Below are 21,275 nucleotides of genomic sequence, written 5' to 3'. Positions count from 1 at the left end.
GAATAGCCAGCTTCTCCCCCTCCCCAGCCCCGACCCCCAAACACCAAGGAATGCAGATGATCACTAAGGTGGTGATTTCATGCAGCCGCAGACCGAGAGAAGAAGAAATGTAGTTTCGTTAGAGCCACTGCGGATTATAAAGCCATCGCACTTCAGCAGGGAACTCCGAGGAGGGAAACAAGGAGTGAAAAGAAACCGCCACAGGACGACAGAGAGAGAAAGGAAAGGGAAATCATCATCATCAGGACACGACGACAGGACGAGAGACAGAGCACTTTCCGTGGGCAGGCCCCGCAGAAAAGGAGCTGCCGTGTCCATGTAAATACAAAACCCAGTGCCCTCCGGCTGGAGGGGGCGGCTGCCGCTGCAACTAGTTTGGCATCCCGTCTGGGGCAAAGGGTTCAGGTTATGAGCAGAAAACCCTGCAAGGGAAAGGGGAGAATGACTAGCTGCCAACGCTCCTGTCCACGCTTAGCCCAGCAGTCTCCCTTACTGGCACGGGACAACTAATTTTGAAATGCAATAAGCATATCCGGTCACTAGCCAGCATGCTGCATGGGCTGGTACTAAATGGTGACTGTCAGTCACTGAAGTCAACCAGGCGTCACTACTGAGCCACGGACGTCAGCTGGGAGCCACCTGGGAACCCTAATGGGTATTCTGCCATTTGGGGTCAATGTGTGCGGGATCAAATATTCAGTTAGCTCCCCTGGCTGGGGAACCGGCCACCTGGCTTCCTGGGTAGCCAACCAGCTTCCCTCCCGCCCCCTCACCAGGTGTGCAGCCTAGGCTCTGGAGAGCCACAGGTCCCAGGGACCCTGACAGCCGCCCTGCCTGGCCTCCGCTGACAAAATTGACACGTTCCCACAGAACGAGTCGATTCCATCGCATTGGCACGTTCCCACTGAACTCGATTCCATCGGGAAATTTCCAGTGAACTCTAGTGGTGACCGTCCACACACGCTTTATAGCTCGTCTCTTGTGCCAGGGGCTCGCGGGATGGAAAAGGCTGTGTTAGCGGATACAATGGGCCAGATTCAGCCTGGCACAATTCCTTTGGGAAGCAACAGAGATACATCAGGAACGGATTTGGTCCCCTGAGTTGATTATTCTCTCAAAGAAACTGTACTGCAGCTTGGTCTGTTCCTACCTGCCTGTTCCTATCTCTGCTATTACAGGCTTCATCCATGCAAATTAATAAAAGGATCCTTCCGAGTTTTATTCCACAACCCACTTACATCTACGAAACAATAACGCAGGTTAAAATAAGTACGTCAACTCACTCATCCGTGTCCTTTTTGCTTTCCTCAATGAACGCAATTGACTCAGATCTAAGGCGGTTAGTCACTTCATATGTACGCAAGGTGACTCCAAAAATATCCTCGTGGTATCGGTTGTCATCCTGAAACCAAGAACACCCCATTGTGCTAGGTGCTATGCAAACATGGTGTGGGACAGTCCCTGCCACTAAGAGCCTACATTCTAAATAAGCAAGACAGGCAAAGCCTACAAGGGGAAACTGAGGCACAGAGTGGGGAAGTGACTTCCCCGAGGTCACCCAGTAGGTCAGGGGCCAAGCCCTGAATAGAATCCAGGTCTCTGGGCACTCTGTCCAGTGTCCAATCCACTACACTGTGCTGCCTCTCTACATGGCTACTTGTGGAGAGAGAGAGAGAGAGAGAGAGAGAGAGAGAGAGAGAAAGCCCAGGGGAACTGGAGATCGCATTGGGACCTGAGAGGAACATTGCCAGCGTGAACAGACTAGCATGCATGGGTACCAGTGCCCTCTACTGGATGGAATCAGAACTGCCTGACTGGGTGTCAGAAGCCTTATATTGCTAACAACTAGAGGCGCTTCCCCAGAAGCTCAAGTGGCAGAGGCCTGGGCTTACGCAGCAGTAGGACCTGTGTGCCCGTACTGCAAAATAAAGCAACATGAAGGTGCGAGGTAGCCCCAGGTTTGTTTATTAAAGTGAGGACGCTATAGCCAATTGTTAGGTAAGTAAATAAAGTGCCCGGTGGGTAAAGGCTGTTAGCTGGATGGGCACTGCCTAATGTTCCAGAGCCCTCCCCTGTGCAGAGCACGCATCGCTAAAGCACACAGAACAAGCGCCGATACTGGCACTTCCTGGGCACTGGAGCTGCACCAAAGCTGGGCCAGCGGCGGGTGATGTGCTAGCGTGGACAAGGCCGCAGGAGCTGAGCTCCCTGAGAAGCTGTCCCGTGACAGGTCAAGGATCCTGCCCGGAATCAGTCCTTTGCACAGACTTGCTGCCCTGGACCACTTCCTGCGCTGGGCCTGGTGAGAATCGTTCTGCTGGGTAACAAATCTGAGTCCAGTCCCAGACTCCTGGGGCTCGGATGGTACTGCCCAAGATCCCAGGAGAAAGGGAACCTGGCAGTCTCTGCCGAACCCGCCAGCAGCTCCCCTATCACCCAGCTCCTTCGGCAAGGCAGGGGCCCGGGCAGGGATACGTCAGCAGGGTGGGCAGGGAGCCTGAGCCCAGGAAGTCGGGCCAGGAGGCCGGCAGGGGCACTGCCTGCTGAGCACTCCCAGAGCTCGTTGCTGCAATGCTCACACCATCAATGGTTGTTTAAGAGGCAGCCCCGAGGACGACACCCGTGGCGCAAGCTTGCACTGAGCCCTGTGGCATGTGGGGGATGGGGAGGTGCTACTCACCCTCAGCTTGCTAATGAAAGCGCCAGCCTCCTCTGCGGACAGCTGCCCCTGTTGCCTCACGATGCGCTGAATGGCCTTGAAGACGTCTCCAGCCATGGTGACGTCGCCGCACACGTAGATGTGGCCTCCCTGCTCCTTCAGTGCTTTGTACACAGACTGAGCCAGCTGCTCCTGCAGCACGTCCTGCACGTATTTCTGGGGGAGACAAGAACAGACGTTGCACAGCGCCCGTCACCCAGAGCTCCTAAGGGGCACAACCCAGCTTGACACACAGGAGTCACTTCATCCATCCATCCAGCAGTGCAGGACGGCCACCTCTGGGGTGGGACGCAGCAGCCGTTTAACAACGCCCAACAATGCTGCATAGCCATTTAGGATGGGAACGGAGGACAATCGGGGCCTGCACGGTTGGAGGTGCAATGCTCCAGAAACTTCAGCTGAAGTTAGTAGAACCCTCCAGCTGCGCTGCACGCCTGAAAAACTGGGCTCACAGCATGATTGTACCGGCAGGGGGAAGCCAGAGGCATGATGGGACTCAGCCAGGGCCCTGGGGGTAGCACTCGGCTAGGGGACAGTGCCAGCGGATTGTTAGTGTCCACAAGTGGCATTAGGTCTTGTTTGAAATGTAGAGAGATGGACAGGGCTGCTTAAAGAGTCTGAGATTTGAACCCTCCCCAGGGTTGTTGTGTTGGCTGCTTCTCCTCTGTGGAGGATTCATTGGCCCCTGTTAAAAGCTCAAACCAAGATCACGTCCTCCAACTAGTGCTGGCAAATCCCTCCAGGGGACTGCAGGGAGGCATGCCACTTCCCCTGCGTGGCTGAGAGAATCCACAGCTCTGCTCACCATCTGCTTTGGACTGATCATGAGCGTAGAGGACAGAACAGAGCAGTGGCTGCGGTTACCTTTGGTTTGTCTGGTTCCCGGGAGTAGGCAGTGTACAGCTCTTTGAAGATGCCTTTGTTTTTGGCTAGGAGAGTCTCCTCTTTGTAAATATGGTCGATCTTGGACTGTCGGCACCCAAAGACCAAAATCATAGGACAGGGCTTCAGTGCTGGAGCAGAGACAGGTGGGATAGCAATGAGTTGTGGAAAGCATCACCGGCACCCCAGTTCCCAAGCCTGGGTTTGCCACCTTGCTGTACTTGGATTCCCTCTTTACCGGCTGGCAGCTGGTCTATGCACTCTGGGGAAGGTATGTTGGATACGTGCCTGATAGTTCTGTTCCCTGGGACAGCAGATGGCAGAAGGGGAAGGGTAGAGGGTCTTAGAGGAGATACTGGGGGAGGTTGTGTTACCACTCAGAGCCATAGGCATCGATCCAGGGTCCCAAGTAACTAGAGCTGGGTGAAACAGCTCAAATGGGTTTTTTTGGGGGGAAAACTACAAAAAAAAAAAACCCAATGTTTTTGTTTTTGCAATAAAAAATAATTTTTTAAAAATCAAATTTAAAAAAAAAAATTTCATCAAAAACTGGAAAAAATTGAATGAAGTGTACTTAAAAAAAATTCATGAAGTTTTTCATTTAAAAAAGGCCACTGGAAAAAGGTTGAACCAGCTCCACATTAGCTCATCTGACTGCCAGCGAAACACAGCCATGGCTACACACGCACACACACCACAGCAGCCATCTGGGACTCAGCCGATGCCTCTAGCACCAGACACACAAGTCCCTATCCGTGGACCTAGCTGCTCAGGGAACAATTCGATTAGCTGTAAGTAATGGGCTCCAGTCCTCACCAGGACCAGCCACCGGAGGGGGATACCCACTCAGCCAGCATATTACACCCGAGTTCATCTGTGGGGTCACTCACTCACCCTGGTATTTACAAAAGGTTCAGACCTCAGACCCACCTTTCTGCTCAATTTCAAAGAGCCGCTGCTGCCAGAAGCTCCGGAACGGGGCAATTCCCGTGCCAGGGCCGATCAGGATGCAGGGAACCTGGGGATCTTGTGGCATGTGGAACCCAGGAGCTCTGGACAAACAAGTTATAAAGTTAGAGACACCCGTAATGGGACAAAACCAAGGCTGGGTCAATGAAGTCCTAGCGGGGGGAGAAACGTAGCTCAGACAAGTAGGTGCAGAAGTTTGAGCATGGAAAGCAATGGCAAAAAGTGGCATTTTAGCACAGTACCCCTAAGCAGAGCGCATGGTAACAACGCCCCCTGCAGTCCACACTGCGCTCTCTTCCGTGCCCCCTGGCTGTGCCGGGGCATTGGGCACCATATCCCACTCCAGGGTCTGTGCTGCACTGTCGCCTGCTGCTCTGCAGCGCCTCCGCCATTGTGAGCGTACACGGCCGGCTCAGACAGGGACGTGGCTGCTCTCTGCTCTGAGCGCCTTGCAGGTCGGCCAGTTCTGGCATGGCTCGGGGTTGAGGTGCGACCCCCTCCCTTCCTGGCTCCCCAGGACCCACATGCAGCGAACACGTTTCTCACCCTCTTACAAAGCAGGGCACAACTTCGTCGGCCTGTATCCGGTTGAACCAAGAGGAACAGACCCCATGGTGAATCGGTCCCTCCCCATCTAGGAGAGGAAAGGAGGAAACGATCTGTACCCTGCCTCAGTACTTCTGAATGGTCGCGGCGGAATGCCTGGGCCATTTCCTGATCTGCGCCCGGCGAAGTGCTCTGCCCCAACGTCCCCCGTCATAGCAGCCAGCCTGGGATCCAGGGTCAGAACGGCCAGGCACCGAATGGTCCTGGCACCAATTCCTCTCTTCAGAACACCCTCACTGGGCCGGGCCGGGCCGGGCCACTGCAGCACCCCAAACGTGCTGGCTTCTCCCAGGCAAAGACCAGGAGGTCCCATTGGCTGGAGCAGGGCAGTTTCTGCCTTGGCTGGGGTGCTCACAGCAGCGTGGTGTCCTAAGACACCCCTGCCAAGGCCAATGGATCTTCCAGAGCCAGCTCCAGCCAGGCGAGTGCCTGTTAAGAAACCAGGGCCCTGGGCTCCTTCTGGAGGTTTATGAACCCGCTGCCCTGGGCAGGTTCCTCACACGCGCTTTGAGAAGATGGCAATGGCCGTCTGTGCCACGCTGACCTTCTCCTGGCAAGGTAAGCGGGTCCACCACTAGGTAGCGTCACATGGAAGATAACCGGCCAGCGGTTCTTTGAGCTTCCTGCGCAAGCCAGGCGGGGGGAGGCAGGAGGGACGCAGGGCTGCGGGTGGGGGCCTGGCCGATCCCTCCTTGGGGCAGCCGGGGCAGATCTGGACTCTCTTCTCCCCACCACCCACTGGCGTGGGGCAGCCGAGACACCCACATGCACCTTTGTGCTGCATAGTGCGGAGCGGCCTGGTGGCACTTGAAAGCTCCCTGCTTCTGCTGCTGTGTCTGGCTCTCCCAGCCCCAGCCGGAGGGAGCCCCATGGGAACCGGCAGCAAGGTTTTAACAAGCGATACCCTATCCCCAAACACCCCCATATGTTAATGGCCACCACCTAGAATGCAAGTGGAGAAGGGGGCTCCATCTCAGCACTGCCCAGGGCCAAGGTGGGCACCCAGCACCATGCTCTCAGACAGCTCTAGCGTCGCTGCCACACAAACCACGAGCCCTTCGCAGCACTGCTGGAACGGTACCTCTAGTGCGGTAGGAGAGCACAGCCACGGTGAGATGCACCTCGTCCGGGGACATGTCGGGGGAGGAGCTGATTGAGTAATAGCGAGGCTGCAGCAGGGGCAGCTGGGTGAGCAGCAGGGTGGAGGGCATCTGCACAGATGGGAACTCCTCCAGCACCTCCACTATGGTGGGGTTTTTGGACCATTTCCATTCCTCGTACTCCTGCAATCCCTGTAGCAAAGGAGGGAAAGGAGGAGTGAGCGACCGTGTCTTCCTGTCCTGGGCTGGACACATCGCACCATGCGCACACAGCCCCGGTGCAGGATGGAGCAGATGAAAGAGCTCTGGCAGGGGTCCCAGGACGTATGCCTGTGACTGCCTCACAGGACTCTAGGACACTCTGGTCTGCTCTAGTCCTGACTGCCACCCAGTCTAGGGCCTGCTCCTCAGGGCTCTAGCATTCCAGACTGAATCTTCAGTGGTTTCTGAGCTTCTCCCGTTATAAGGTGATTGTGCATCACAAGCACAGGGACCCCAGGCCGAGAAACTCCTACACAGATGCAGCAGTAGTGGTGCAAGACACCCATGCAGACGTCAGGGGAAGGATGGTCTAGAGATCAGGGCACAGACCAGGGAGTCAGGAGCTGCACGTTCAATCCCCAGCTCCGCCACAGACTGCCTGCATGATCCTGGGCAACTTACTTAATTTCAGAGCCCTCCTCTGTAAGACACGGAGATGTGAGGTTAAATTCACTGAGCATAAAGCACACATCAAAGCTGAGGAATTGACCCGTTAGACTGTGTCAATAGCCCTAGGTGAGGAGCCAGGGGGAAGACCACGTTGACCAAGATGGAAAAATGCCTCTTGGGGACATGTAATTTCTACAGGCTGCATTTCTGAATGAACCGTCCCAGGCCTGGAATGGAATCCTGGAATTCCTTTGGGGAATCCTGCACTCGGATCAGAGAAGGCAAGTCACTGACAGCAGTTTATACAGACAAGCTGCCTTCTTCAGCCAGATTCATCCTAAGACATTCAGGAGGCAGATAGAGAGGTAGCGTGTTCATCGAGAGGGAACCTTATTACCCACTGTCTAAGGTTAAGCAGAAGCGTGGGCTGGGTGGTGCGTGTGACCCTCCAACACTAGGAAGAGGCTGCCAACAGGACCCGCTGATTTACCTTGCTAAGGATCTGCAGACGTTTCTTCTCCTTGTCGGTGGTGGCCAGTAAGGCAAACTGCTGCAGCAGCAGAGGGGTGGGAGGAGTGGTGATGTCCAGGTAGCACTTAAATGCCTGGAAGATAGTGCAGGGTGGGATGCGGTTCTCATCTGTCCAGTTACTGATGACACCTGACGGGAGAGAATCCAGCATGATGCTGTGATCAGATAAGCCTGCCAGCCCACCTTGGGCAAGCCAAGGAAGGCTCCAACTCCAGTGCGAGACAATGAATGAGGAGAGGCTAGAAAGAAGAGTCTGGCATGATCTCCTGGTGCTCGCAATGACCTTACTTGGTGCAATCGGCCACACTAACGAGATACAAGACTGGGAGAACCAGACCCTATCGCTCTGGGGAGAGAGCATTTGCCACCCGCTTTGCACAGGGCAATGGGGCATCACGCCCATAGAATTTCCACTATGCAAGAGCTCAGTGCACCTGGCCCATCAAGATCCTTTTATGCTATTTTCCATGGACCAGTTTTTCAGCTCTTGCATCCTAGATACCTGAAGAGGTTTCAGCTTGCCAGAGGGAACAGAAAACCCTCCCCCACAGCCCTGCTCTCCCATGACACCGCTGCTCTCAGCGCTCCACAGTCCCAGAGGGCAGACCAGGTGTGGATCCGTGCACCCTCTCTCATGACAGCGTGACAAACCCTACAGTCCTTATGGGAACGTACCAGGGAATGAGTGGGTCCAAAATAACCCTCTTAGGAGCTACATGGCAGCCAGAGACTCTGCAAGAATTGTCCAGGGGTGGGGGATGGGGTCCAGTCGGCTCTAATCAGGGTATCTGCACTGGCCCTGGTTACCTAAAGCCGTGCTCCTCTCCTCCAAGAGCTCCACCTTCACCAGCTGGTTGGCTGGGGGTGCATCCTCCAGTCTTTCAATCAGGGCGCTGACCAAGTCTTCGTGGTTGCCTGGAAACACTCCCAGGTGGTCTCCAGGCAGGTAGTGCAGCTCCTGGTACCCATTGGTGTGAAGTCGCAGGAAAATCGTTGACCGACTACAGGGAGGGGGTGAAAAACCAACCAAACCGAACACTGTGAAGTGCCCTCCGGACAGCTGCGAGCCCTGCGCTAGCTCTGGCAGCTGGCTCGTTAGGGTGATTTGCTAAGGCAGCAGGAAGGAGAGCACAGCAGCTGCCCAGTGTGTCTGCCCAGATGATCATCTACCTGAACTAACAAAAATGAAACAAGAACAGGAGTTTGGGAAAGACTCAGCCCTCTGTTCACACCTAGCCCGCCCCACTCCAGCATGCTGGTGCTCTTCACGGCTAGCCACTCTTCTGGACAAAACTTGGAAAGCTGAACCTGTTGCCCCAGTTTTTCCCTTGGTGGAACTACCGCATCACCTGCCATGCCATGAATGCAGCACCCCAGGGTGCAGGCAGCACCATCCCTTTCTCTGCATGAGCACTGTTTATGTCCGCAGGAACGTCTCAAGGAAAACAGCTAGTCCCTGACCTGCTGCAACACTACCAGCAGAAGCCCAGGTACTGTTTTGGTGGGTCACATCAAACCAGTTGGCCACAGGTGCAGATCAGAAAGAACTCTGCTGAAGCCCATGTGGCCCTGCTGTTGTAAAGCATGTGTAAATGAGGCCAGGTCTACACAACACCCTGATTTCGGTATAATTACGTCGCCCGGGGGTGTGAAAAAACCACACCCCTGAGTGATGCAATTATACGGATCCAGCCACCAGGCAGACAGTGGTAGGTCGACGAGAGGTCGTCTCCTGCCGACACTGCTACCATCTCTCGCGGAGGGAGAGTAACTACACTGATGGGAGAAGTTCTCCCGTCAGCATAGCAGAGTCTTTGCTAAAGGGCTCCAGCTACATTGATGCAGCTGTGCCGCTGCAGCTTTTAAGTGTAGGCCTGCCCTGAGAGGAGAATCCGCACCAAAAGCTTTAAATCCAGTAAAATCTGGCACTTCACGGGCCAGCCAAGTGACAGATGAAAGCCAGTTGCCTAAAGGAGATTGTTTTCTAGCAAAAGATGAAGCATAATCGGACTCATTACTGCTGCTGGGGATACTTTGGGGGGGGGGGGGGGTCCTCACAGACAGGAGCATGCCTGATCTATCCAGAGAGGGTTCCCTGCTTTAGATGCTAGGAAACAGTCACCACCAAGTTCGAACTCAGGGTTTTAACGCAGGGCACGCTTTAGGACTGACTTGGCTGATTGACAACAGAGATGTCTTGAATTAAGACGTTCGAAAATGCTGGGCGTGTGTGTGTCATGTATACGCAGCAGCGGAGACGGTGTGTGTGTCACGGATAAGCCGTGTCTACATGGGTGAGGTCTACGGCTGCCACTCCTACCTGGATTTTGGGCTCTGCAGATTCTGGCGCGTTAGAAGCCGGGCTGCATAGACCCGCTTTTTGTGAATGCTGTACAGCCCTGTGGATGAGAAGAGTCAGTCAGGTGAACGCAGCAGAGAATGGCGAACGCAAGCTGCCTGCACCACCCCGCCCCCAGGGTGCGGCTGGACACTCGGTCAGGTATGCGCCAGCGGAACGTGCTGGGGGATTCCATGGATCAGGACCTCCTGCTCCACCCCGTGGGTGACCCACAGCGCCTGAGCTCCAAGGAGCCTTCGGCACCACGTGAAAGGAGCGAATGATTGCAGCAGCTCCCTGCTCTCAGCGGCTAGGTAACTAGGCAGATTGAGAAACCACCACTACCGCCAGAGGCGTGCGCACGCACCCTTCATCCCTCTCACCACCAGTGCCATCTGGCTGGCAAGGGGGCATCTGAATCCAGGAGGAGCCGAGGCAGCGCCACGCGTACCAGCTGCAGGAGCCGCACGAGGGCACCATGTGCTAGTGGGTTGACCCTGCCCTTGGCTAAAACCCTCCCTCCCCTGGGATAGCCATGTGGCTGAGCGCTCCTGGGTTTCCACGTCTTCCCCTTGCTCTCAGCAATGAGTGCGTCTGCTCTGTGAGAGGGGGCGGGGGAAGGAAGGCCAGATTTAACGCGGCCCGAGCATACCACTGTCCGGGCACGGGCACTGGCCCTCCGCCTGCTCGAGAGGCCTGCGGCTGTTCCCAGCCCCTTCCTCCGACAATGCGTAGGCTTCCTACCCTGCCTAGGACAGGAGGGGGCGGAGAAGAGGTGAAAATAGACAGAATTTCAGCTGAATTCTCCTCCTAGGTGTCATTGTACCAGTTTGGGAGCCTTTAAGTTGAATGGGGGGAGTTCCAAGGGGGAGTTTTCTATCTACTTGACATCGGGTGAAGGATGTGGGAAGTAAAGAGAGTAGCAGAAAGGAATCAGAGGGAGGGAGGCAAAAGGGCAGGAGGGAGCCAGGAAGGAGGAGTGGCAGGACAAGTCTGAGGCAGGGTGAGAGATGGACAAGAGAGGGTCTAATGCCCAGACAGAGGAGGGAGGGGGTCTCAGCATAGCTCTGTCCAGAGTGATCTGCACCCTTGTCCCAGGTAAGCCCACCACTGACCCCAAGGATCCTTATCTTTCCCAGGATCTGCCCCATGTTCAGAGCCCCCCAGTTATCCCCCGTGACCAAGCGGCTGGACCTTGTGTGAGCTCAGGAGCCTCAGCCACGTATGTCAGGCGGAACTTGCTTCTCTTCCAGCTCCGGTCGTTGCTGATGAGGGAGTTGTTGGCCTTCTCGATGTTCACGTCGTCTCCCACGCAGAACACATCGCACGCTGCCTGCAGCACACAGCTGGCTGTCAGGGGACTCCTCAGCTCAGCCAGGCCTCCAGCACGGCACAACCTGCCTCCCAGTAGCTGCCACTGGCCACACTTGCCCCACATCCCTCCCATCCCGCCTATGTGCTTATGGAAGGGCAGGGGGGGCATTGGCTGGAGTGAAGGCCAGTGTATGGACCCCCTTGCACATCTCAAGGGTATGTTCTGCCAGCGGTGTCTGGGCACATCTCCTGTTAGCGTGAGTGCCCCACGCACACCCCTCAGCAGGGGAATATTCCCTAGAACTCACCCTCCTCGGCTGCAGATGGGCTCAGACAAGGACCCCAGTTCCGATCGCCCCCACTCTTTGGGCTGGTTGGGATCAGAAATGGCCCCTTCTTTTTACAGTGGGTCAGACCAGAGCCGTGGTTCCGACCACCTCCAGAGTGGGAAGTGGGCCAGAGCCAGCTCTTGTGACTTGCCTACAAGTCTCCTGGTATTCGAGGTTTCCCTGTAACGGCCCAGCTCCTGGAGTCAGGTTATTACATGAGAAATATCAACTTTCCTTAAAAGTTAAGGAGTAAATTTCTCGTCTTCGTGGCACGGAGGAAACCTTAAAAACGTGACCTCTCGAGGCTCAAGAACCAGACGGGCATTAAACAGAGCTCAACACTGATGGCTGGTAGCAGTCTCCGATTTGTTTTGGTCTGACGTGATTTTTGAACAATCCTGGATTCACACCCCCACCGGGCAAGGCTCCCAGGATCCAAACACTCAAGCCATCAGACACAACCCAGGCTGGTGAGAAGGCGCCACGTTATCCTGAGTTCCGCTCTAGGTCTCTAGCGGGGCTCCCGCCTGCACCCTGTGCCACCCAAACCAGGCCCCCGTGCCCTCTCTGGTCCCCTGGGGGCTGCGGTGCGCTGGCAGAATGCCTGAGGAGGCAGGCCTCTGATTCTTTGCTGTACTGCTGCAGGCCGTTCGAAGAGCAGGGACAGGCTAAAGATGAGCACCAAATGATTTGTATCATGCCAGGGTGCTGGGGGCCGAGGTCAGGCCCAACTTGAACTGAAAGCAGATTTGCCCAATGGCAGCTCTTTCCCCTGCCTCCTCTGAACCCCCCCCCCCCCTTCCCAAAGATGAAGGAAGCAAGCTACCTTGAAGACCTTTTTGGCCCAGGTCCTGAAAGACTCTTCCTGGCCACAGAGTTCATCCCCCTCCCCCATGCGGAGGATGCGCTCCCCTCCCAGCTCCTCCAGGAGGGTGTCGACAGCACGGGCAAAGGCGCAGAAGTGGGGATAGGCACGCGATCCTAGTCCAAACACCGAGAACCTGCAAGCAGATGAGACAGTTGTCACTACCAGAGGATGACAGCCACGACAGGAGGCAGAGCGAGCAGCGTCTCCCTGCAGAGGCCGGGCTCCCACCCACATGGCCATCGGGTACTGCCATTGCCCAGCCTGGGGGCCCAACAGCACCAGCAAAAAAAAAAAAAAAAAAGAGGCGTTGAAACCCTCCCCAAAGCCAGGGCGTCAGGGCTCAGCCTTCCCCTGTCTGAAACCGCGGGAGGGTTTCTGTGCCTCACCACTTCTGGGCAGAAATGGCCATGGCTCCATCTACCACGTCAGTGCTACATGGCATTGCAGCTCCATGCCAGGGCAGAAGGAACTGGCCAGCAAGATGCCGGGGCCGGAGAGGCTGGAGATCACTGATCCGGGGCTGCCACGCCTAGGGGATGTAGATGAGCCAAGCACAGTGAGTCACAGCTAGTTTATCCTAGGTGGTCTGGGGCGATGCCCTGTGACTAGTCTCCTAGGGACCCAGGAGGTCAAGTGCACTGACCGAGTGAGTCAGGAGAAGTGGGTGAATATAACAGACACATTGAGCCAGGCTAGCTCAGGGAGCTGGTGGTTATTTACATGTTGCACAATTGCCTAGAGGAGATCTTTGCTCCAGGGTGTTGTGACATTGGCAGGCCAGGTGCCAGCTCATGCCTAGGCCCCCAGGCCTCAACTGAACACTGGCAAATACAAAGCCAGAGCCAGTCCAGGCTCACCTGTGTGTTAGTATTGCTGAAGTAGGTGCTAGAACTAGAATAACGTGTTTAGACTTTATGGAATGCTCGTGAGTTGCTGCCTGCATTAATCTCACGTATAGCCTCTGTAACCAGCTTGTAAGAGGATGGTGGAGTGTTTTGCATTGTAAGCCTCTGTGACCATGTAAATCGCCAGACAGGAGACTGACATTAACTAGTGTAAAGCGCTGATCTCCAACAGAAGGCATTATGTCCTGCCCCACAAGGAAGGCCTGTTGACACCAGACAAAGTATTGTGGAACATTGAAGAGGATGAAAGACTTTGATGGTTACTCTCACTCTACCATGCAGAGGAGTCATGACAGTGAATTCCTCCCATCAGCTGGGGAGGAAGGAATAAAAATCCCTAACAAGAAGGAACTGTGTCTGTATGTTGCTTGGACTCTGGAGGGGGCAAAGATTATCAGGCATAAGCAAAAGATCCCCAGTACTTAGCCTGGGTTAAGCCTAAAGGACGTGTAGAGTTTGCTCATTATAGAGCTGTGACTGTTCGTACCTCCGTGTTCACCTCTTTTACAAGGCTATGTTACATTTTATACAAAGCATACGTGTAAGGTATCATTTGAAAACTCATGATCTGTTGGTCATTACTGCCCTAGTGAAATGTGTGGCAACATTGCCACGCTTCCACTGTATACTGTTACCAAGACATGTTCCAGCACGCTCTGGAGGGCAGTCACAAACACGTTCCCCAGAGACAAAAGGCTAGCCAACACTTCAGCCGGATGTCAACAAGATCAAATGGACCACCACCCTCAGGAAGCTAGCACCTCCCTCCATTCCTCTCCATCCTGCTCACCTGACGTTAGCCAGAGGTCCTGTGCTCTCAAAGTTGTCCCTGGCCCCGGGCCCATCGCTCGAAGACTTCCGTGCATCCGAGTAAGAGGAGACACTGTTAAAACGGACCTTATAGCTCCTGCAAACAGCAAGGACAGCGAGCATTACAGCAGCCATGGCACCTCTGCACCTGTCCTGCGACTGGGCCACCGTGCCAGCGGTGGGATGGGCAGACACGTGCTGGGAACTGGGGCACAGCTGGGGCAGCACTCGCCTGCCAAGGCCTGAGTTCAGGGACCTGCGGTTTGCTTGCCACCGGGGAGGCTGCTAGTGGTGCCTAGAGCAGAGCAGCGAGCTACACTCCCTTCCCTGCAGTGGGTGCAACCCACCATCAATGTATGTTACATGCCCCCCCGGTGCACTGAGGACGTGAGTCCGTTACAGCCTCTGCTAGCCAGCTGGCTCAAGTTACAGAGACTTGCTCTCTGGAGGTCCCCAGTTCAATTCCCAGCATGGCTGGGATCAGCTGTGGTGGGAAAGCAGAATCCTGAACTCGGACCTTACTCAGGATTTCCAGAGGTGCCGTAGGGATTTAGGCCCCATTGAAAATCCTAGCCTCAGTGCCTGCCATTAGAGACTCAAGTTCGGCGACATTGACCTTAGCACATAAACTAGTGCTCTTTACCCCGTGATGTGACGGCCACTGTCCCTGGGTTCTGGTGGCTTCCCCCAGAGAGAAGGTGATCAATGTCCTGGACTGAGAAACTCCAGCCACTAGCACTGGAAAGATCCATGCTAAAAGCAAGACCGTCCCTGGAGCTCATTGTGGGACATGGAGACCAGAAACCATCTGTCATATAACCAGGCTCCGGGCCCTCAAAGATAGTAGCCAACACCTTGACTTGTCCTTGGAAGTGATGACAGCAGCCAGTGCTGAGCTCAGATGCTTGAGTTATATGCTCATTGCTGCCCATCCCGTAACTCAACGACAGTCTCCTTCCAGGATACGCCGTAATACAGTGTATTGCAGAGTCCAGTCTGGAGCCGACCAGTAACCAGGGTAAGAGCCACATGAATAACACGGTGGAATCCTTTTCACTGAGGCACCCCTATGGCTGGCCTATTGTCCTGTTCCATCAGCTGTCCCCATTAGGGGAAGAGGCCATTAAACTCCATAATGGGTTTTCAGATTGCGAGCCCTATAGGGATCTGTCATATTACATGTTCACACAGCAGGTAAGCCATTTGGGAGATGTAACAACACCACAATCAGTGTGCAAATAATTAACATTACTGCTCTGAACAAAAGTGTCATTCGCTGCACTTCAACTTTATTTAACATCATTTCTTAACTTCTGCAAGAACTCTCCTACCTCTTTAACACCTGATTAACCCCACTTATCATCGGCCAGATGCTAACCCCATCCTGAGTAAGTAGCAAACATTACCAATCACTATCATCAGTACATTCACTCAAATGACTTCACAGGGAGCTGACGTCCCAATTAAGCGGAATACGCTGTACTTGACACCTAAAATAATAACAGCAATAAATGTTCAACGCTTTGCCATTCTGTAGCAACCTGCATCTGGAAGCTCTTTACAAATGTTAACTAACTCAGCAGATAAGTGACTTGCCCAAGTCTCACCTTGCTTCAGTGGCAACACTGCAAACTAAGTCCAGGCCCCTCCAACATTCCTAGTCCTGTCAGCCCACCTAAAGCGATTTTTATGGTAAGTTTCACTAAGTTTGGGATCTTCCTTGAAGCCCCAACATCTGGAGTCATGTGAGAATCTCAGCATTTTTTTAAAAGCTACTGGGCCTTATGGTTGCAGAGAAGAGCTAAAAAATCTGACCCTTCAAGGCTTAAAGGCAAATAAAAAGAACCCAACATTTATTATTTTTGAATAATCTCAATGTTTAGGGGTGGCAATACAGACACGGGTCTGCTTGTAAGAAGAAACAATGGGAGTCCTGCAGCACTTTAAAGACTAACAAATTTGATTTCTGCAGGCATAAGCTTTCATGGGCTGCAACCCACTTCATCAGATGCAAGAAACAGAAATCAGATAGGGGGTATATATATATATATATATATATATATATATATATACACATATCCAAGGGTAAGGAACAACACTGGGGAGGGTAGGTGTTAGCAAAGTGCATTCAGTTAGAGTAGATGAGGCCTATTCACAGCCATTGATTAGAAGGTGAGAATGTGTGAACACAGTGACAATTACTTCTTGTAATGAGAGAACCATTCCAAGTCTCATTATCTCATTACGAGAAGTAATTGTCACTGTTCACACATTCTCACCTTCTAATCAATGGTTGTGAATAGGCCTCATCTACTCTAACTGAATGGACTTTGCTAACACCTACCCTCCCCAGTGCTGTTCCTTACCCTTGGAGGTATACATATACCCCCCATCTGATTTCTATTTCTTGCATCTGACGAAGTGGGTTGCAGCCCACGAAAGCTGATCCTGCAGAAATTAAATTTGTTAGTCTTTAAGGTGCTCCAGGACTCTCCTTGTTCTTGCTGTATAGAGAGGAACAGGGCTCCCCCTCTGGAACTGGTAAGAAGAGAACGTTGTGAAACATTGCCACCTAGTGGCAGTTTGATTCATTCCTACATGCAAAGCAAAGCCACACATTTGTGGTTCCTGGACTGCTGGTGGTCCGGGACCAGTTGCTGGTGGCCCACAGACACGTGGATAGTAGCACTTGCTGGTGGGCCAGAGGGAGTTGGCTGGTCACATGCTGCTGGCTCCTGCTCTTTGTTTGCAACAGTCAATTTGCATTAAAAGAAGCTAAAAATACATGCAACGGTTTCCTTGTCCTTTTCCACGTAAGTGATTGCGGCGGTGGCCTCAGGGATGATATCCCGTTATCAATAGCCGGGGAGAGGACCGAAAGACAGCGAGTGGGAAGGGAGATGTCCATGAGACCATCTCTCTGTTAAGATGCAGTCCATGCTACGAAAAGGTTTGAGCTCCGTGGAGTTAGCAGGGAGTGTTTATCTGTCAGGCACTGTCCCAGTGTGAGCTGGTCCTTTAAGGGTTAGCCCACCTCCCATGCTGAAGGGAACCAGAGGACAGGGCTCACATGTGACTAAGAGCCAGGCCTGCTGTGAGACAGAAGGGTAGCCTGTGGCCAGGTAGGAGAAAGAGTCCAAGGACAGCAGATCGGGAGATGAGGAAGAGGCGCTGTGCCGGAAAGACGGCAGTCTGGGTTATAGCATGGACAGCCCAGCTGCTTACATCCTAAGGCTGGGGACCTGACACGGAGGGTAGGCATGGGTGCCCCCAAGGTGCCAGTGCTGTTAACAAGGGAGTGGTAAGACCCTGGGCCTAGAGAGCAGGAAGCTGAATCCCGTGGAAAGGCTAAAGGCTCTTGCAGAGGACAGATGAGCCCTTAGAAGTTGGGTTGTGTCCCGGCGAGGGAGAACCCTGGCTTACCGAAGGGCTGAGACACCTCAGGGCTGCAGTGCATGGGGAAGGCGCCTGCCTGGAAGCACCGCAGCAGCCTATGAGGCTGTGGATGAATGCTCTGAGGGAGGAAACTGAGGCAGCAGACTGGCCTAATGCCAGACCAGGTGACTGCCTGCTCTAGAGGCTATCAGAGGGAGGCACAGCTGCACAGCCTGGATGCAGCTGCAGAACACCTGGGAGGAGCTGGATCCCAGGCTTTGGTTCAGTCTGTGGGCTCTGAGTTCAGTCTTGCAGCAGCAGGAGTGTCTTGAGTCTCCCTGCCACAGGACCTGAGAATCTCATGGTTTTGAAAGTCTCTCCCCTCCTCACGCAGGTAGGGAAGTACCATTACCCTCATTCTGCACACGGGGAACTGAGGCACGCAGAGACTGACGGGACGGCTAGCTACACAGCAAAAAACCCCACCGCAGCGAGTCTCAGAGCCCGGGGCAACTGACTTGGGCTCAAAATAGCAGTGTAGATGTTTGGCTCTGGGACCCTCCCCAGGCTCCAGCCCAAGGTTGAATGTCTACACTGCTATATTTAGCCCCACAGCGCCAGCCCCACTCAGCTAACCCAGCTCTGAGACTCGCTGCTGTATTCTGTTTGGTTTCTCGTGTAGACATACTCTAAGTGACTTGCTCAAGGTCACACTGGATGTCTGTGGCAGAGCAAGGAATTGAACCGGGGTCTTGAGCCCTAGGCCAGTGCCCCCACCCGCCAACCATCCTTCCTCTTGCTTCAGCGCACTTAGTTCTCCCTACGAGGGCTCTTATGCCCAGGCCATAGGCTTGCATTTCTGCAGGGGTAACTGGTTTCACTCCCATGGCAAACAAAGGGGTAGAAAGCGTATCTGCAAAGGAAAGTGTGACCCCCTCTCTCAGCCCTGTCTCTTACCAGGCAAGGAATATCTGCAGGGAGGGTTTCAGTGTCTTGTTGGAGGGAGGAAAGGGGATTATCTGAAGGGATTTAAAACCAGGGAAGGTATAAAGCGTGGTTCCCCTAGAGCCAGGCCTGCCTGCCAAACCCTGGAATTCTGGATCAAGCAAGCAACTGCCTGGAATCCAGTTCTTCTGGGGGGAGAGATGGAGGGACGGGGGACAGAGGGTAGCTCCTGCCCTGGTTCTCCCCCTCACCTAGCAGAGCACAAGACATGCAAGGCCCAGTCCCAGATCCGCTCACAGAAGGCACATCAGGCTGCATTCCCCCTCCCACAGCAGGATCAGCCTCATCTCTTGCTTGGGTCCCTACAGACCGAGGCCAGCCTTGGCTGGACGAACATTCACCAGGGAGTGGAATTGCTAAAGTCGGTTTCACTTGTGACCTCAGGCTGGTGCAGAGGGGAGAGGCCAATGCTACCTGGAGCATCGGACTGCTTGCCTGAGTACACGGCAAGTCCATCCCCAGGCCATAGACATGCAGCTTCAGCTGGGATTTCAAATCCAGCCTCAGAGGCCAGCTAACCCAAGGGCTGGCTGTGGTCCCTGGTTCCCCAGGACCGGGCAGCTCCGCTGTTGTGGGTGTGATGTGGGGCTCTTGTCTGAGTCTCTTACTTCCTCTCTTCCAGGTGAGAGTTGGGATTCCTCATTTCCATCATTGCACAGCCAAATTTCTAGAGAGAGAGAAACACAGCAGGGTCGTCAGCTCCACCGAGCATCGCACAGGGGGTCTGTGTGGCTGTTCCACCCTGTGTCCAGAGTCCCCTCACCAGCTTTCACTACTGGGACCCACCTTCATTCATTGGCGGCTTGCACAGGGGCTGAACTCCTCCACCTGACTGCCGGGTTTGTAAGCCCATCAGGGCTGGCACCAAGAACCTCCGCGGAGCTCAGTGACTAGGGTAATAATAATTTGCCCTTCTATGATACCTTATGTCAGAGGGTCTCTGAGTGCTGAGGGGCTGATTCAACTGACCAAAATCTATAGGAGTCCTTCCATTGACTTTAATGGGATCTAGAGCAGGCTTTTAATTAATTAAACCTCACAGCCTCCCTGGGGGACAGGCAGATGTGATCCCATTCTATGGATGGGGAAACTAAAGCAACGTAAAGTCTCCCAGCAAGTCAGAGGCAGGTGTGGGGACAGAACCTAGGTCTCATGATGCCTCGTCATGTGCTTTGACCACTGCACCATGCTCCCCCCTCCCCATAGTGAATGGGCTTACAAGTGGGTGCCCCTCCCCCACCGTTACTGCTATGTGCAGTAATGGGACAGTCCTTGCACTTGGCAGCTTTCCTACCTCCCCGTTCTCCGGTGGGTCTCCGTTGCCGAAGGTGCTTGTGACCACCAGAACGAGGGTTTCGTGCTCCAGGTGGACGATGTCGTACTCATCCATGGACATCACCTGAGAGAGACAGGGACGCTGGTAACAGGCCTTTGGGTGAGGAAACTCCCTGCCAGTCAGTGGGCTGGGCTTTAAAACTAGGGGCCAAAGTTACGCTGGTGGAGAGCTTGGCCCTATGATCGGGCAGAGGACTTGGCACAGATCTAGAATGCTAAAGGGAGGAGGCCCAGAGACTTAAGGAGGAGAGAGAAATTCTGCTCTTCGTCGCGCGCTCAAAATCCCATTAACTTCCACGGGGCTAAATGGGTAACAGAGGGCAAAACTGGCCCCAAAGTCCTCTCCAAATGTGATCACATTGAAGGCAGGTTTATTTGCATCCCGGCCTCTCTCTCCTAACCAGTCCAAGGGCCCAATCCTGCAAGGTGCCGAGGGCCTGCAATTCCTGGGAAAGTTCCTGGGATCGGAAGGCACCCAACAGCTTGTTGCACTGGGCCTGGTGTACGTAAGCCACATGGTCACACGGCCTGTTCCCTGTGGGCAGGGAGCTGGTACGCTACCTTGGCGTCGAAAGCGTGCTTGAAGATTTCACATAAGGTTTTTGCATAGACTTGGGACTTCCCCGTTTCCGTGGCATAGAGGATGGTCGCTTTGACCCTCTTGGCCATCGCCTGTCCCATCAGCTTGGCAGAGAATTTCACGGCTCTGGGAAGCAAGTAGAAGCCTCAATAAGATACTCTGACACATTCCTGCTCTCTCCCCCAAATTTCAAGCCTGGCTGTGTGATCCCCGGGGGAGTTATTAGCTCACAACAGCGGGGTGAGAGTTCGAGAGTCTAGGGAAAAGTAAGAAATTGTTTTAAACAGCCATGGCGTCCCACTCAGTCGTTCTTTGCATAGAGGTGGGCATAGACCCCTGGCCTGGTTGGAGAGGCAGCCTTCTGTGCTCTGCACACCTGTAAGTAACTGCCCAGGGCTCAAGGCAGTGGGAACCAGTCTCCTACTGCCTATGGAAACACACCAGTTTACGGCTGGTTTTAAGGGAAGCCTGCCAGCACGCTCCCTCAGGTTCTCGGTTCTAATACCTCCCGAGAACGTTTTATTCCTGGCACTCACTTATGCTCAGACAGCATCTGGGAAATGACTTTTTTCTTTGTTTCCAATAACACAGAAGCCAACACGGCTTTTGAGTTTGTTTTAATAAGGAAAAAAAACAAAAAACAAAAAAACCCCACACACACTTCCTTCTCTGTGCACGGGGCCTAGGAATTACACCTGGCCTGGGTTGCTCTGGGAATAGTGTTGATTATTAACTAAACGTAACCTGCACCTCACCCCAATCAGCGAGGGCATTTGTTCACCTGAAACCACTCATTCCCCACCATCACGTCCCAGTGGGGACGCACTTAGGGGCACAGCTTAACTCGTGGGATCAGTCCCAAGGGGATCACCCCCAACTTACTCATGGTTTTTTTATGGGTTCAGGACGGGGGCTCTAACCACTTGCCTTTCATAGTCTGTAACCGGAATCTAGTTCC

At 53.9% G+C, this 21,275-nt stretch overlaps 1 protein-coding gene across 3 annotated transcripts in view; it reads right to left on the bottom strand.

The window, feature by feature from the left end:
• NOS1 (nitric oxide synthase 1) overlaps positions 1 to 21,275 on the bottom strand; it is a 124,515-nt gene continuing 103,240 nt past the window's right edge. For 2 of the 3 annotated variants that reach the window (XM_067550132.1, XM_067550133.1), the window contains 16 exons: positions 20,299 to 20,443; positions 19,697 to 19,801; positions 19,011 to 19,069; positions 14,003 to 14,119; positions 12,266 to 12,440; positions 10,991 to 11,129; positions 9,779 to 9,857; positions 8,266 to 8,459; positions 7,418 to 7,587; positions 6,258 to 6,468; positions 5,117 to 5,204; positions 4,532 to 4,653; positions 3,584 to 3,732; positions 2,681 to 2,875; positions 1,284 to 1,402; positions 1 to 422 (listed from right to left, as the gene is read on the bottom strand). In XM_067550132.1, the coding sequence (XP_067406233.1) occupies positions 407 to 422; positions 1,284 to 1,402; positions 2,681 to 2,875; positions 3,584 to 3,732; positions 4,532 to 4,653; positions 5,117 to 5,204; positions 6,258 to 6,468; positions 7,418 to 7,587; positions 8,266 to 8,459; positions 9,779 to 9,857; positions 10,991 to 11,129; positions 12,266 to 12,440; positions 14,003 to 14,119; positions 19,011 to 19,069; positions 19,697 to 19,801; positions 20,299 to 20,443 (2,083 nt within the window). In that variant the 3' untranslated portion in view covers positions 1 to 406. The remainder of the gene's footprint in view (positions 423 to 1,283; positions 1,403 to 2,680; positions 2,876 to 3,583; positions 3,733 to 4,531; positions 4,654 to 5,116; positions 5,205 to 6,257; positions 6,469 to 7,417; positions 7,588 to 8,265; positions 8,460 to 9,778; positions 9,858 to 10,990; positions 11,130 to 12,265; positions 12,441 to 14,002; positions 14,120 to 19,010; positions 19,070 to 19,696; positions 19,802 to 20,298; positions 20,444 to 21,275) is intronic. The other variant, XM_067550134.1, reaches the window with a different exon arrangement.

Source organism: Emydura macquarii, unplaced genomic scaffold, assembly GCF_026122565.2.
Source record: "Emydura macquarii macquarii isolate MOO-44397 ecotype Brisbane River unplaced genomic scaffold, CSIRO-AGI_Emac_v2 contig_1254, whole genome shotgun sequence".
In the NCBI taxonomy this organism is placed as follows: Eukaryota; Metazoa; Chordata; order Testudines; family Chelidae; genus Emydura; species Emydura macquarii.
The sequence above is the reverse complement of the archived record's forward strand: the minus strand, read 5'-3'. Positions and strand labels throughout refer to the sequence as shown.